The sequence below is a fragment of the Piliocolobus tephrosceles genome, chromosome 11 (genome assembly GCF_002776525.5).
Source record: "Piliocolobus tephrosceles isolate RC106 chromosome 11, ASM277652v3, whole genome shotgun sequence".
Lineage (NCBI taxonomy): Eukaryota > Metazoa > Chordata > Mammalia > Primates > Cercopithecidae > Piliocolobus > Piliocolobus tephrosceles.
The window spans coordinates 17,040,683-17,055,866 of NC_045444.1; the positions used below are offsets into that span (position 1 = coordinate 17,040,683).

General features: G+C 37.8%; 1 protein-coding gene across 1 annotated transcript in view; it reads right to left on the reverse strand.

The window, feature by feature from the left end:
- NCKAP5 (NCK associated protein 5) overlaps nt 1-15,184 on the reverse strand; it is an 836,097-nt gene that overhangs the window by 454,580 nt on the left and 366,333 nt on the right. Inside the window, exon 4 of the mRNA XM_023195916.1 lies at nt 9,860-9,993. Coding sequence (XP_023051684.1) covers nt 9,860-9,993 — 134 coding nt within the window. The remainder of the gene's footprint in view (nt 1-9,859; nt 9,994-15,184) is intronic.

The following is a 15,184-nucleotide window of genomic DNA, read 5'->3' on the forward strand; positions in this document are numbered from 1 at the left end:
AAATATAGTTTAAAACAATCTATTGTATATTTCAAAATAGCTAGAAGAGAATAATGTGAATGTTTCCAGCAAAAGATAAATATCTAAGGTGGTGGAAATCACAATACCACTGATTTCATATTTTCAAATTGTATGAATGTATTAACATATCACTTGTACTCCAAAATTATGTACATCTATTATCTATCAATACATTTTTCAAAGCTCTACTTTCCATTACAGATTATAAACTACAAAACGAATAATTGAGAGAGCAGAAAGAGTGTGTGATCAGAAGTCAGAAGCCCTGGGTTCCCGGTTGGGGTACACATAGCCATGTGATCATAAGCAAGTTACTTCATTTTTTAAGCTTCAATATAATATTTATTATTATTAATATATATGATTCAATATCATATAATATGCTCTCCCTATCATATGTAAGGTTATAATGAGAAATGAATGAAATAATGTAGGGAATGCTTTTGGAAATAATAAAAAATAAAAGTAAAAAGTACTGTCATTTCTGTAACCATGGTGATATCAATATTAATTAAAATGCTTATTGTAAAACACAACTGCTTAAAGCGGTTACAGAAAATAAGCAAGGAAAAAGAAATGTATATTTCTGTCTTGAGAAAATGCATGCTGTCAGTTGTTATTACTGTAAACGACAGGTGAAAAGCTTTGGACAGGAGAAATGTGCAAAGAATTCTGAAACACAGTTTAATGAAAACTACGACACATTTATTTTGTCAGAACCCCATAGCTTCAGCATAGCTAACACTCTGCTTCATTCTCAGGAAACATTCTTAAAAGCTTGAAGCTGTTTGTTAGCAACAGATGTAGACATTTATAAACAAGGACCATCTTAACAGAATTATTTCTCACAAATTAAATAAAGGATTCCAAAGAACGGTTCCGACTGTTTACAGTTAGCACTTAGACTTACACTCTGCAGGAACAGTGTTCATTAAATGCACTGCCTATGGACCAAAAAGGTAATCAGAACAATAATCTGTACTACTGGGACTGCTGCCTCCGCCTCTGCCCCATATGCAAACCTTAGAGAGATTGGTATAAATGTTATCTGAAAGCCATAAAACACCCCTGGAGAGTAAACTTTAGCCTATGGGAAGTAAACTTTCAATGCACCAAATTCCATTTAGTGCCCTGCAGAAAGAATTCTGCAAAGAGTATTCTGAAACAGGCAACTTATCTTTTATAGGTGAGCACTCCATCACAGAAGCCCAGAGATGAGAAATCAGGTCTTCATCCTCCCAGGCCATCACAGTTTATAACTCTAAGAATGATGAGTATTATCAAAATTTTAAAGATCCCCAGAAATGGCCATTCTACAACCTCCCTTGGAAGCAAATTTCTGTCATAAACACACTATCTGTAAAATTCTTCTATATGCTTAACCTAAGTCTAGTAGAACTCTGGCTGCATCTTTCTACTTTACTGAAGATATTCATTCATTCATTCTTCAATCAACAAATATTTATTTAATGTTTATGATGGCAAAGGTTATGGTTGGTATATAAGAGAGGAACAGGAGCACAAACAATATCTGTCCCTTGGATAGGCAGCAACCTTTAACTCTTTATTTAGATCATTATTAGGAGCAATGTATGAAAATAGCTGCCAATTTGCAGAAAATACCGATGCCAGAAGAACATGGTACCCAATCCCAAGTATGGTAAACAACAAAACTTAGACTGTGGGAAACTCTCCAGGTCAAATATTCTAGATCTTTAATGCATAAAATATGAAAGAAAAGGAAGGGATGGACAGTAACCTGTAGGTTCAAAAAAACTTAAAAGACACATCCAGTTGTTTTTTAACAGAAGCACAAGACTAAACTGAAGGGTCTGGGGATGCACATTAAATGATAAAACTATGAAAAACACAGGAAGGTTATTGCTATAAAGTCCAACTAATAGCTTACTGGAAAAAGATAAAGGTTGAGGCTGAGAAGAGGCATCCAGATGGGATTCTGGGAGGCTGGCAGAGTCTCCTTTCTTGACTCTTTTCTTGACCAACAGCATTGGTTACAAAGCCATTCACCTTAGAATTATTCCTTAAGCCAGACATTTATTTTGTGTGACTTCCTGTGTCTGTTTTATTTTTGAAGAAGCATGTATGGATATGAAACAACTAGAACTCCTGTACATTGCTACATTGCTAGTAGAAATGCAAAAAGGCACAGATAATTTGGAAAAACAGCTTGGCAGTTTCTTATGGAATTAAACAAATGCTTACTATATGGCTCTGTGGTCCCACCCTAGTTATCTGCCCAGGAGGTAAACGCTCTAAGACCTGGACATGAATGTTGATAGCAGCTTTAATCACATTCACTCAAAACGGGAGAGAATCCAAATGTCCATCAACAGGTGAATGAATAAACAAATAGTAGTATATCTACATAACAGAATACTATTCATGAATAAAAAATGAACTACTGAGTTTTTCAAAAACACGGACACATCTCAAAAGAATCACACAAAGTGAAAGAAACAAGACCAAAAAGTTCCATACTTTATGACTTCGTCATTTATAAGCCTTTCTGGAAAAGGCAAAACTACAGGGAGAGAAATAAGACAAGTAGTTACCAGGGGCTTGTGAGGGAAATGAGAACAAAGAGGAAGGGAGAGAACTGGTCCAGGACATGAAAATATTCTTTATTTTAATTGTGGTGGTGGTTACACGAGGGTCGATGCTTGTCTAAATTTATCTAAACTGTAAACGTAAGAAAAGTGGATTTTCTATAAACTGCACCAAAAAATAAAACATTTATTATTGAAAGTAGAAATCAATTTAGTTTTCAATTTTAAAACATTATTCTATATCTCACACATTTTCTTAAAGGAAAAAGTGTGCTGGAGCAGGGACAGTAATGTATTAGAAGTTATAATATATTATTAAAACATATTTAGAGGAGAGACTAAATCATTGGTATTTTTATTGATGGCTATTTCTTCAGAGAAATTGTTAAAAAGTGAAAACAATTCTGGTTGTCATAAAGTTCTCTCTATTTAGACTTTTTACCAAACCAGTTCAAATAAATCCTAAAGTGGACAACATCAGAGCCAAGGGCAGTCTTGGTTATATGTTCACTGCAGAGTATCTTAAGTTTCTTTTGCCAGTCAGGTTCCCCAGTATTTAATTTTGGCTGTCTCTGACAGAAATTTCTCATCTAGGCTCGGCAGTTTTCTAATTTCAACTTCTCCAGAGTCAAGTAACCAAAATAGACGTGGCCAAAACCTGGTCCCACAGAGCCTCCCTGTGATTACTGCATGGACAATAAGACAGTCTCCTCCAAGACCTCAACACAAAACTCATTGTTAGAAACTTCAAGAAGGCCTGGTTACAAACGTGAAATTATTACTTCACCCAATAAATAAGTGCATTTTATTTCTAATGCAGGGCCTTTTAAAAAGCATTTATAAAACTGTAATGTGATTGAATTTACTCATTTTACAGATGAGCAAATTGAGACCCAAAAGGGTCAAATTACTTAACCAGAGTTATTAAGCTACTTAGAGGTACACTGACACCAGGTCCCGGACAACCCATTAAATAAGATAGTGCTCTTTGCAATGAAATTGAAACTATACTCTGTGTTAATACTGTGTTCTCTACAGGGATGAATAATAGGCAACATAACTTTCGTGTTGTCTACTCAAAAACATAAAGCTCTTTAAAAAATTTAAGAAGAAACATATGACCATCTCATCACTTATTAGGCAGAAAGAGAAATACAAAAGAATAAAGTAATGTTCAGCTTTCAGTAAGTTAGTATTTGCCCAGGGAGCCAAAAATAGCCTTTCTTTCCAGTTTGCTACATAATTGGTTTTGGATTTCCCTTGCTTTGCTTAAGGGAGAGCTTACATGCTAGATCGCTAAGATATAAACTTCTGACATCAAAATATGATCCATATTACATTATCCAGGCATTTTAAAAGATGCCATTTAAAATCTTTTCTTCCATCTGTTGTAATTGGAAGAAAAATTATCCTTCAACCAATGTTGCTTTGCCATCTTCAACTTCCAGTAGATTTACACAGAGCAACAGATGAGAGGCCCCAGTTTTTACGAAAAGTCTCAGGCAGAAATACTGTTGATGATGTGGAAGTAGTAATTCCAATTCAATAGAAAATTGCCCTCTGTATCCATCAGGAGGAACAAGGCACTCAGGAGAGCCGGCCTCTGGGACAGGTTAAAGTTGACGAACAGTCAGACATGGAAACAAACAAGTGCAGAAGAGGAGAAGAGCTCTGTGCTGATGCTTGTCCAAAGGTCAATTGACAGCTTTACTCATCTTGTTACGTTTTCCTCCTTCTAAAGATGCAGAGAAAATGTTCTTTTAATGTACTAGACAGATACAGAAGTAGAAGGGAGTACGTGGGTAGAACATTTACGGGCATATTATCCTCTTCAACACACACTTCTATGCCAGGTGCCTACCACTTCCAAATGGGCAGCAGAAAATGAACCCTAGGATTCCATCAAGTCTCTGAGAGCCGATAATGTGAACAGCAACCAATGAACGAGCTAAGCGGTAAAACCATCTCCGTTTATGACTCCTTGAAGTTCAGCATGCAGCAGACTGCACTTAAGCACAGCAATCAACTGTGATAGGAGAATCCCCATTACAGTAAGCAAAGAAATAGCTTCAAGGCAGTGGATGACGGTGCCAGGGGAGAAGGTCAGAACAGGTGCAGAGAAATCCTCAAGGTAGGGAGTGAAAGCTTGAGCTCCATTTGGGTGATTTTTAACTATCCTAGTCAAATATGAGTGGCAAACCTTAATTATTCCCCCTTATTTAGATGTACAATGACTGGTGTAAACACACACGGAACAGGCTGAAGAGGCCTGAAATCAAGTATCTTGATTCCTGATACTTGGGTTGTAATATGGTTTGCTAAGAACGTTTACAAATTATGTCTGCCAGGTGCTAAATCTGCCAGATCAATTTTAATTTAAATCTTCCAACACGCTGCAGCACAGAGCTGTGACACAATAAAAATGTGTATTATTATTGTTGTCACTATGCAATCATTAATTTCATCTGACTATCCATGCCTCAGCATAATAAACCATTAGCAAGTATGAAGTCTGGCTGTTCTGAATCCGGACAGAAGTCCTCTTTATTTACAGCTAAGCTATAAATATGTTGTTATGTTCATATATGTACATGAGACTTCTCTATCTGAATTCTACTTTTTTGTGGGCCCATACGGTGTTACTAGGCACACAATAAAAGTGTTTGTTTCCTGTTGAAAACAGCAGCTTTCATTAATAATCTACAAATTGGGCCTGGCATGGTGGCTTACCAGCACTTCGGCAGGCTGAGGTGTGAGGATCACTTGAACCCAGAAGTTTGACACCAGGCTGGGCAACATGATAAAACTTCGTCTACCACAATTACAAAAATCAGCCAGGCGTGGTGACATGCACCTGTAGTCCCAGGTACTTGGGAGGCTGAGGTGGGAGGATGGTTTGAGCCCAGGAGGGGCAGGTTGCAGTAAGCTGAGACTGTACCACACTCCAGCCTGGGGAACCTGAGCCAGACCCTGTCTCAACAATTATCGTCATCATCATCTACAAGTTGATTAGATTATTTCCAAAGGGACCAACCGAGACACCTATGCAAATCATGCATGGTATGCACAATTACATATATGAAATCAGTACTCTGTAGAGTTGCTTGTCTCCTCATTTTATCACCTAAGTGATGCTATTACTCTACTTTTTTTTTTTTTTTTCTGTAAATCACCGTTATTTCAACTCAACATCCCCCACCTAGCTTGGAGACAATATTCCTGAAAGTGCTCCTCCAGGTGAATCTAACTGATACACAAACACTTCATTACCTCAACAGGGATAATAAATCCAGGGGTGATTGTCTTTACATACAAGGGAAGACAGTTCCATAGTCTTATCTACAGCATTCACCCTGGCACAATTCAAACAAGCAGTTAGAGGAGTAGGGAGAGTGGGGAGAATTTGGAATTTTAGACAGTTACAAATCTAATCCCTCATAAAATATGCCCAGTCACACAGACAATGGGTGAAACAACCACTTTCACATCTGGAAAGCACTTTTGATGTATATCACCAAATAATAAGATAAAGCGGCAGCCCTAAGATATCACCACCGGTTTCTAACTACCACCTTATTGAAGTGCTCTCTCAACTGTGAAGAAGGCTTAATTTGCAAGTATCTTTTTTTCTCTATATTTACATTAAAGAATGTAAATGGTCTGAACCAAGTTTGTTATGCCTGTCTGAATCACCCTCAATGTAGGCAATTTCTGATTTATGTGCTTAGAGCTGATTAGGTAACCTCTGGCGGCATATCCAAATTTTTTATTGCCTAAACTTTGGACCATTTCTGATCATTATAGCCTAATTAGAGATCAAGAGGGAAGAAAGGATTGTGGCTGAAGGTTTGGTGGTGATATAAAAAAGAACTACTCATTCAAGCATTTGTATAGATTTTTATCACCTCAGTGATCCCATTACTCATTAATAGAGACAATCACAAATGTTCAGGCTTGCCTGGTGCCTTCAAGCCGTCAGACTTATCACATAGCTGAAACTGCATAAAATTAAGCCTTGGACTACCTCTCCTGAATCACTCATCCTGACACCTGAACTCTGCTTCCCATGTGTACCTAACTGTCCCAGCATCGAACTTCATTATCCGCTCCTCCCTCCATTGACTCACCTTGTTACTGAAGCTGAGACTTGGAATCCCATAACTACTGTTTAGAGGCTCCCATGCCTACAGGGTCATCAAACATAGCAAGAAAACATGTCACCCAGCCCAGGCCAGGCCTCAGCATCTTATGCCTCTGTTTCTCACATTCATAGTATTAGAAAGGTACATGTATATATCAGGAGGTTCCCGTGAAACTGAGGTATAACGGTTGACTTGAGAACTTTAAGCATGGGAGTACCGGAGTAGTTCTTATTTCACTTGTGATCTCTCAGACATGACGCAGCATTCTTCTTCCACATATTACGACATTGAAAAATAGCTTAACTTTCCAGATATAAGTGACACAGTGAAAGCAGTAGCCCTTGCAAGAATTAATCCTAATTCGCACCATTTTGGACCATGTCTACTGTATCTTTCAGTATCTTCTATGAAGTGTTCTATGTGATACATTCTATTATGAATTGATTAACAGAGATAACATTCCTCTCTTTAAGGAGCAGTAGCCTTTGGCCATGAGATAATAATTACATATTCTTTTTTTTTTTTTTTCCTTTTGATCTTGTCTGCCAGGAATCTTAGAGCTAAATTACATGCTCATACTCAGAAAACTTGTTGGGCTATGTGAAGGTGATAACTTGTCATGTTCTCCTTTCATGACCTTTATTTTGTTTTTATTTTATCAGCCCTACTGTAAATCTATCTTTTATTGTAAACCATACCACATTCTTTGAGAAAGTGGTTATTAGCTTAGTTTTTAAAAGTAATCTCAGCCCATGAACAATGTTCAAAAGTAACTCCACATCCCAGATATCATCATGCACAAAATGAACTCATTGACCCAAGAGAAAAAAAGAAGAAAATTATGAATATAAAAGTTTCTAATTCAATAGAATCATTTATATTACGTAAATTATTTAGATGACCATATTGGATGTTAACCCTGTCCAAGGGTGATGCAATAAAGGCTTATTCTATAATATTGAATTTTTCAAAGACTTACTAAGATTATTTAAACATAACTAACCAAAGTTTAAACTGTGAAAGGCCATCAGAAATGGTTCAGTGGGTCTGCTCAAATTATTGTGTAATTATCTGTTACTCATGCTTTTCCCCTCCATGTCTTTTACTGATTTACATTAGTTCTCCGGACTTGAACTTTTCAGTTTCAGTGACACTTTACATGAGAAAACTAATTATAATAGGATAAAAATCCCTCACAAAAGAAGTATGTAAAAATCAACCACTATTTATTGTACACATAATTATCTTCTCTTTCAGCCCAGGATGTAGTCTTGACTCTTGTGTAACTGAAATCTGTATGGGATTGGTATCTGATTTACAGCAGATGACCTGGCATCATATGAATATAATTTACTATGCCATGTGTCTCCTGCCACCTAAATCAATAGCTTGAATATAGAGACATCTCAATTAGACAGTGCAAGGAGAGCAAGATCTGCCTCCTCCTTTCCTGTGCCATTAAAACCACCAATATTACCAAGCAGTGCTTGTTTTAAATTCACTTTGGAGGGGTAGATCTATTATTTTAAGTTGGTTAGGAGACACAAAGGGTGAGTTGCCATCAAACTGAATGAAAAATCGAGCATAAGGTGATGTAAGTAATAGCCTATGTGGGGTGGAGACATGCATTTATTAAAGTATTGATTGGTGCATTTCTACAGCACCTGTGTATTATCATGGGCTTCAGGTGTTGAACAGGGTGTTAAATTATAATGCTGACCACACAGGAGTCATCCATCCTTCTTGTCCTGTTCCTCCACGAACCCCTACACCAAAGTTGAAGCACATATATAGTATTGGCCATAATGAGGTAAATTATCTGGAGGCTCAACTGTGTTTGTTCTCTCCCTGCAACACATCTAAAAATTAAGCTGTCATTATAAAAACTTCATAATGACAAAGCTATCTTATCTATCACCGGTCACAGTATTCTCCAAATCACAGTGAAAAGTTAAGGACAAGACCCACACAGTCTGTTCATGAGGATTTTAGGGCAACTTCTCAAACATGGATACTGCCTGGGATAATCTCAGGAGAGAAAAGTGAAACAAATTATTTTCCTGATTTTATAAATGGTGAAGTATAGAAATGAAAGCAGATTGTCCTTCACAAGGTGCCGATATCTGGTCTCAGGGCTGTAAATGCACAATTTTCTGGGGATTCCTCCCATGGAATTGAAGGGACTTTAACATAATAGTTTGAACCATCAACTGCCCCCATATTAACTATAATTGGAAACTGAAAGATCCCAACTGCTAGAATTAAATCTAGGAACTACTTTTTCAGAATCTTCCTTTCAAATTCTAGTGATCTGTCTATCTCTCTCCTTTTTTTTTTTTTTTTTTTTTTTTTTTGTAACAGAATCTCGCTTTGTTGCCTAGGCTGGAGTGCAGTGGCTCAATCTCGGCTTACTGCAAACTCCACTGCCTGGGTTCAAGTGATTCTCCTGCCTCAGCTTCCTGAGTTGCTGGGATTACAGGCACCTGCCACCACACCTGGCTAATTTTTGTATTTTTAGTAGAGATGGGGCTTTGCCATGTTGGCCAGGCTGGTCTTGAACTCCTGACCTCAAGTGATTGGCCCACCTCGGCCTTCCAAAGTCCTAGAATTACAGGTGTGAGCCACTGAGCCTGGCCAAATTCAAGTGTTCTAGTGATATCTTTTTAAGGACAGGAACTCACTGATTTTTTTTTTTTTTTTTTACTACTTCTTAGTGTTTCCTCTAAGCAATGAAGACGAGCTTATTGAATTGTTAGATTCACATACCCTCTCTTTGTCTTAAAATAGGATTGTGATGACCAGTGAAATCTCATGCTCTTGGCTGGCCTTTTAAAGGACAAGCCTACTGGCTGCAAAGTCACCACAATTCAATTGAAGACCCTTAGGAAGCCATCAGGAAAGAAAAGACAACCAGTCTCAATAAAGATCATGTCAGGTGCAAATGGACAGTTTTTCAGAAAATTGGTCTGGATGCGATAGGATGCTTTAGTCAGAACAGAAGGTCTAAACGGTTGGTAAATTGCTCATCAAACACAACAGAAGCTTACACAACGGACATTCAATCCAAGGTGTTATGGGTGCAGAGAGAGATGAACCTCAGGAAGCAATCTGCTCAGTTAAGAACAATACCTGGAGAACTGCTGCTGCAAGCCACGCATCTGAATTCTGCTGCGCTCAAACTCTAGGGTCACCTCCTGCAACCGCTTCTCGCTTTGAAGGCGTAAGTGTCTCTCCTCTTCCAGTTCATGTATCAGCTTCTCATGCTACAAAACGCACAAAGGGAATGACTTTTAGAAGAGTGTTTATGACAAAAATAAGAAATAGTTGGTTATCAAGTGTAACTTGAGCTTTATATATATATGAATTTCATCCTTCAAACAACCCCACGAAGTAGGTCCTGTTCTTAATCTCTTGTTATAGACAAAGAAACCAATGATCAGAGATACCTAAGTAATCTGTACAAGGTCATATAAGCCAGAAGGTAATAGATTTTGAGTCCCAGATGACTAAATTCTAACACTTGAATAATTTCCAGAGAGCACCCTGTGAAGAACTATGACTCAAAAATACTGTCGAATGCACAGTAAGTCAGATAATAATTAGTAAGATTATTACCTGTTCAGAATTATTTCATCTCTTCCATCTCTGGTATATCCTTGAAAGAGAACATTACTGTTTTTATAGAAGGACCGAAAATTTCAAGTTAATTAGAACGTGAAGCTGATGAGAGTGAGGCTCAAGAACTGTTTTTCATTTTGTCCAGTTAGGTCTTCAGAGATAAAACTAGGCCAAGCCACCCACTGTTTTTATAATCCTAGATAACTAGCTCATCTCACGAATGGGTATCAGGGACTGAAAGAGGAACTAGATGACAGAATAGATGGTTCAGCACAAACTCATCCCTGGAACTGGTAAAAAGCACACAGCTCAGATCCTCCTGACAGCACTTAGTCAGCTACGCTAATGTCTTTTTTGTTTTGTTGTTGTTTTGTTGTTGTTGCCTTTTTTAAAAAGCATGCCATGCTGTTATTGTTATTGCTGTTACTAAAACTGAGCATTTTGTACACAGGATATATACTCTGTGGTGAAAACCATAGATGCAATGTCTGATCACGAGGGACATGCATACTTAAAAGGAAAGAAGAGAAACAGAGACCAGAGACCTCTGTTTTGAAATAAACCAAACACTATGACTGTGTACCATGCACTATGGATTAAATATGATTTATCGCATGTGGCATATTCACAGGAAGTGACAGCAAAGACAGATTTTCTCCAGCTCTAACTCATGAGAAAAAAGGCATTCTGTGGATCATGAAAGAAACAGATGAGAATCTAGACATGAATCCTGATCCTCTAAAAATACTTACATATCCCCTGCCTCTGTACCTTTGCTCCTGCGTAAAAAGCTCCCTAGGTCTCTCAATTGAAAGCCTAGGGTTCCTTCCAGGCTCAGCTGTAAGCCATGTCCTCTACAACGTATCCCTCATCACTGCATTTCCTCCCTTCCCTGAATTCCAACAGTACCTACTATCTTTACCACCCACTTTTTCTACTGTTATTTTTCATGTGAATTTATCATAATTCTCCACCTAAATATTTGTTCAAGATGCCTTATGTGCAGATATATTTTACATTTTAGCATACTACCTAATATGCGGTAGTGCTGGAAATATATTTGCTTATTGATTCTGAAGCTGGCCCTTTGCTTACTCAGGCCTGAATTTTTGATGATCTACTTTTAACTCCCACAATGAGTTACTTTTACTGAAAACAGAAAAACTAAAATCAAAATTAAAATCAAATCTTTATTCTGTCACTTTGGAAAATGACGTTCTGGAAGCATTGGAAAGAAAGAAAAATGTGGTTGTGGAAGACAAATGGGTTAATTAAAGTTAACTCTTTACAAAAATGGTCAAAATGGCAAATTTTATGTGACATATATTTTACAATAATAAAGTAAACTCTTTACAGTTATATATACAATTGACATTCCTCTTTTTATTGACTGATTAGACTAAAAGCAACATAGACAAGTCACCAATATTACAGAATTTGGAAGATAGAGCTTTGATTCCAGAGATAGCTCAAAAAAAAAAAAAAAAAAGTATGCTAAATAGCTCAAAAGCGTACACTATGAAGAATGTGAAGTTCATGCCTGTAATCCCAGCACTTTGGGAGGCTGAGGCATGTGGACCACGAGGTCAGGAGTTCAAGACCAGCCTGGCCAAGATGGTGAAACCCTGTCTCTACTAAAAATACAAAAATTAGATGGGGGTGGTGGCGCCTATAATCTCAGCTACTCGGGAGGCTGAGGCAGTGAATTGCTTGAACCCAGGAGGCGGAGGTTGCAGTGAGCCAAGATTGCACCACTGCACTCTAGTCTGGGTGACAGAGTGAGACTCCATCTCAAAAAAAAAAAAAAAAAAAAAAAAAAGTGAAGTTTTGCAGAGAAAACAGCATCCCTCCTTCCTTCAAAAGTAAAGAATGCTCCATAGATTCACTCACTGCCATATTAAAGAGTCCCAAATACATGATCATGAGAGAACCTTTTCCACACAAATAACTTTTTCACTTTTTCTCTTCAATTTATTTATGCCTTTTCAAACATGAAAAAAAAATCACACACAAAAAAAAGAAACCCTGTTAACATAGAGAAAATTCTAAGGAATTAAGACTATAAGAGCAAAAGCTGTTCACTAAAATATGTTCCCTTCAAATGAGATGTATTTCAATTAATCCATCAAAGCTTGACAATCCACACCTACTAAAAATGAAAAAGTTTTGTACCCAAATTTAAAAACATGGCTAAACACAGAAAAAAATATAGTATCCATAGATCGGCTATTTTTTTTTCTGTATTCGCTATATTGATTCTATCCCCAAAGTAATTTTAATTTATCTCCCAAATGTTTGCTCTGGATCTTTCACAGCAGGAAGTGTGAAAGGCAACGAGAGATGGAGAGCAGTTGGTGTTATTTACACAACACCACTAGGTACTGAAGAGCAGTAAGTAGAGTACAACATCATGAAAATCTGGGCTATACATCTGATAGGACCACATTTCTAGAGCAACATCTCTCTTTCTGTAGAGCCACTGAGCTGGGATGGCTTTAAGACACCTGCCTAGGAGAGCCTCATGATGATTTTCAAAGCTGCTCAATCACCACCTTTTAATTCCTCCCATGTTCTTTCAGCAAGATGCTCTATGTTCGTCACCTCTTCCCTTTCTCTTTGGCTTCTCTTACCAAAGCTCTTAAATCGCTGCACCAGGAACACAAACAACGGCTCAAAGGCTGAGTCTAAGCAGTGGCATTACACACGTGTTCAACAAAACTTGCCAGTCACAGGCTCTTCTTTCCCTTTACAGAGGTGGGCTTTGTTATTAGTAAAAAGATAGGTTTGCCTATTTTTCTGAAGAAAAGCTGTGAGTGGGTTAACTTTCAACTCTGTTATTCATTAGCTGCTGTCTCTAACTCTGAAACGAGCAAACTCTGCAAAAAATATCTTCAATCTGGAGAATATTCTACAATTTACAGAATGGGTCCACCTTCATTACCATATTCAGTCTCCAGAACAGTTCAGCAATATTGGTTAATATCACCTCCATCTAAAGACAAGGGTAGGGGCCAAAAAGAGAGGCAGGGAGCTTGCTCTGGTTCCATGGTTAGAAATGGCAGCTCTGTACCCTAGAACTTAAAGTATAATAATAATAAATAAATAAATAAATAAATAAATAAATAAATAAAAAAGAAATGGCAGCTCTGGAGCTAGAACTGAGTTTTTCTGACCCTAAGTCTCCACTTTTTTCTCCTACTACTGTCAGTTCTGCTGTAACATTTCTTTTAAAAGTGCTAATTTGTTCCAACGCAACTGATATGATATGAAAAAATTTGGGCATGGCATAAATCTTAGGTTTGCTGATTGCCTGTTTTCATTCATGAGAAAAATTAGGGGAACACAGAAAACTGCACACAGCTAAACTGCATCAAAACACACAAAACACACATATTTCAAATAGACCTCAGTTCATCATGTGCATTAAGAGCCATAACCATCCACATGTGGTTTTACAACTTTCCCTCCAATTTCAGACAGCGTTCCTTCCACCACTTCACAGTAGCTTCTGAACTGCATCCCTGTTGATATCCACCTTTCACAAAAAAAACTCTTTCAAGGTAAAGCACCATATTTATTGTAGTATTTACGTATTTTTTAACCATTGAACACATGGCTACCAATTGTATTAAGTTCCTACCTTTTTGTTTTTAGTGTGTCACTGACAAAGTTTTGAGTATTGTTCCCATAGTCCTGTTTCCCCCATAAGCCTTGTGGTTTCCACTGTGTGGTTTTACAGACTGCAGTAATTTTCAGGAACATACAAGTTATGGACATCATGGTGAAGAAAAGGAAGTCCAAATCAAGAGTGGAATTCCAAAGTAATTTTCCTATTTGGACATGAGCAAAGAGTTAAGTTCTAGACAAAGAATCAAACATACAAACAGAAAGACAGGTATTACCTTCATGGTTCTACAGAATGATCTTGTCTATACCTCACAACCTACACACAGCAACAGAGCTCAAACTTAACTGAGCCATCCTCTGATTAAACCTCAAATGCAGGAGATTCCTCCATTTCCCTGGGTAATCTAAGTTTCCGAACTTTTCTCCTGATAATTTTGTAAAACTTGCTTAAATCATTAAAGTATCAAAAGGTCATTTCTACATGTATGTTCCAAGGAAATGAAGAAAAATCTATATAGATTCTGATTATTCCCTAACAGAGAACCGTGCATGTAAAAGAAGCTACGTACCACCAACATGAAGTCATTTATTTACTTGGCCCACAAATGTTTATTGAGTAGCTACTACATGCCAGACACTGAACTAGACATGGAAACCAGCACTGAGTCAAATGGACATGGTTCCTGGCTTCATTAGACTTACAGACTAATGGAGACGGCTGGTGCTAAATAAACATCACACAGATAACACAGCAGTATAAATTGATTTTTAATGAAGAGCTTGCTGAAAGGTAAAAGTGATGGAAACTGATTTTGTTTGGTGGGTCAGAAGACCTCTCTGAGAAAGTAACATTGCAACTGAGACCTCTGTGATGACCAGGTGCTACCAGGTGAAGAGAGGGGACCAGCACTCCAGGCACAGGGAGCGGCAAGTGCGAAGCCCTCTGTTGTGTAGGGAGGGAGGAAGAGAAGCCCAGAGTGGCTGGACACTGGTGAGCCAGGGGACAGGAGTGGCATGGGATGCAGGTGGAAAAGAATAAGGGCTAGACCACATAGGACCATAAACATCACATGACGGATTTAGGACCATAAACATCACATGACGGATTTGGGACCATAGCCTGAGTAAAATGATGACTCATTACTGAGGGTTTAATAAGTGAGGAAGATGATCTGATTAAGATTTGGTGAAGTTCATTCTGACCACAAT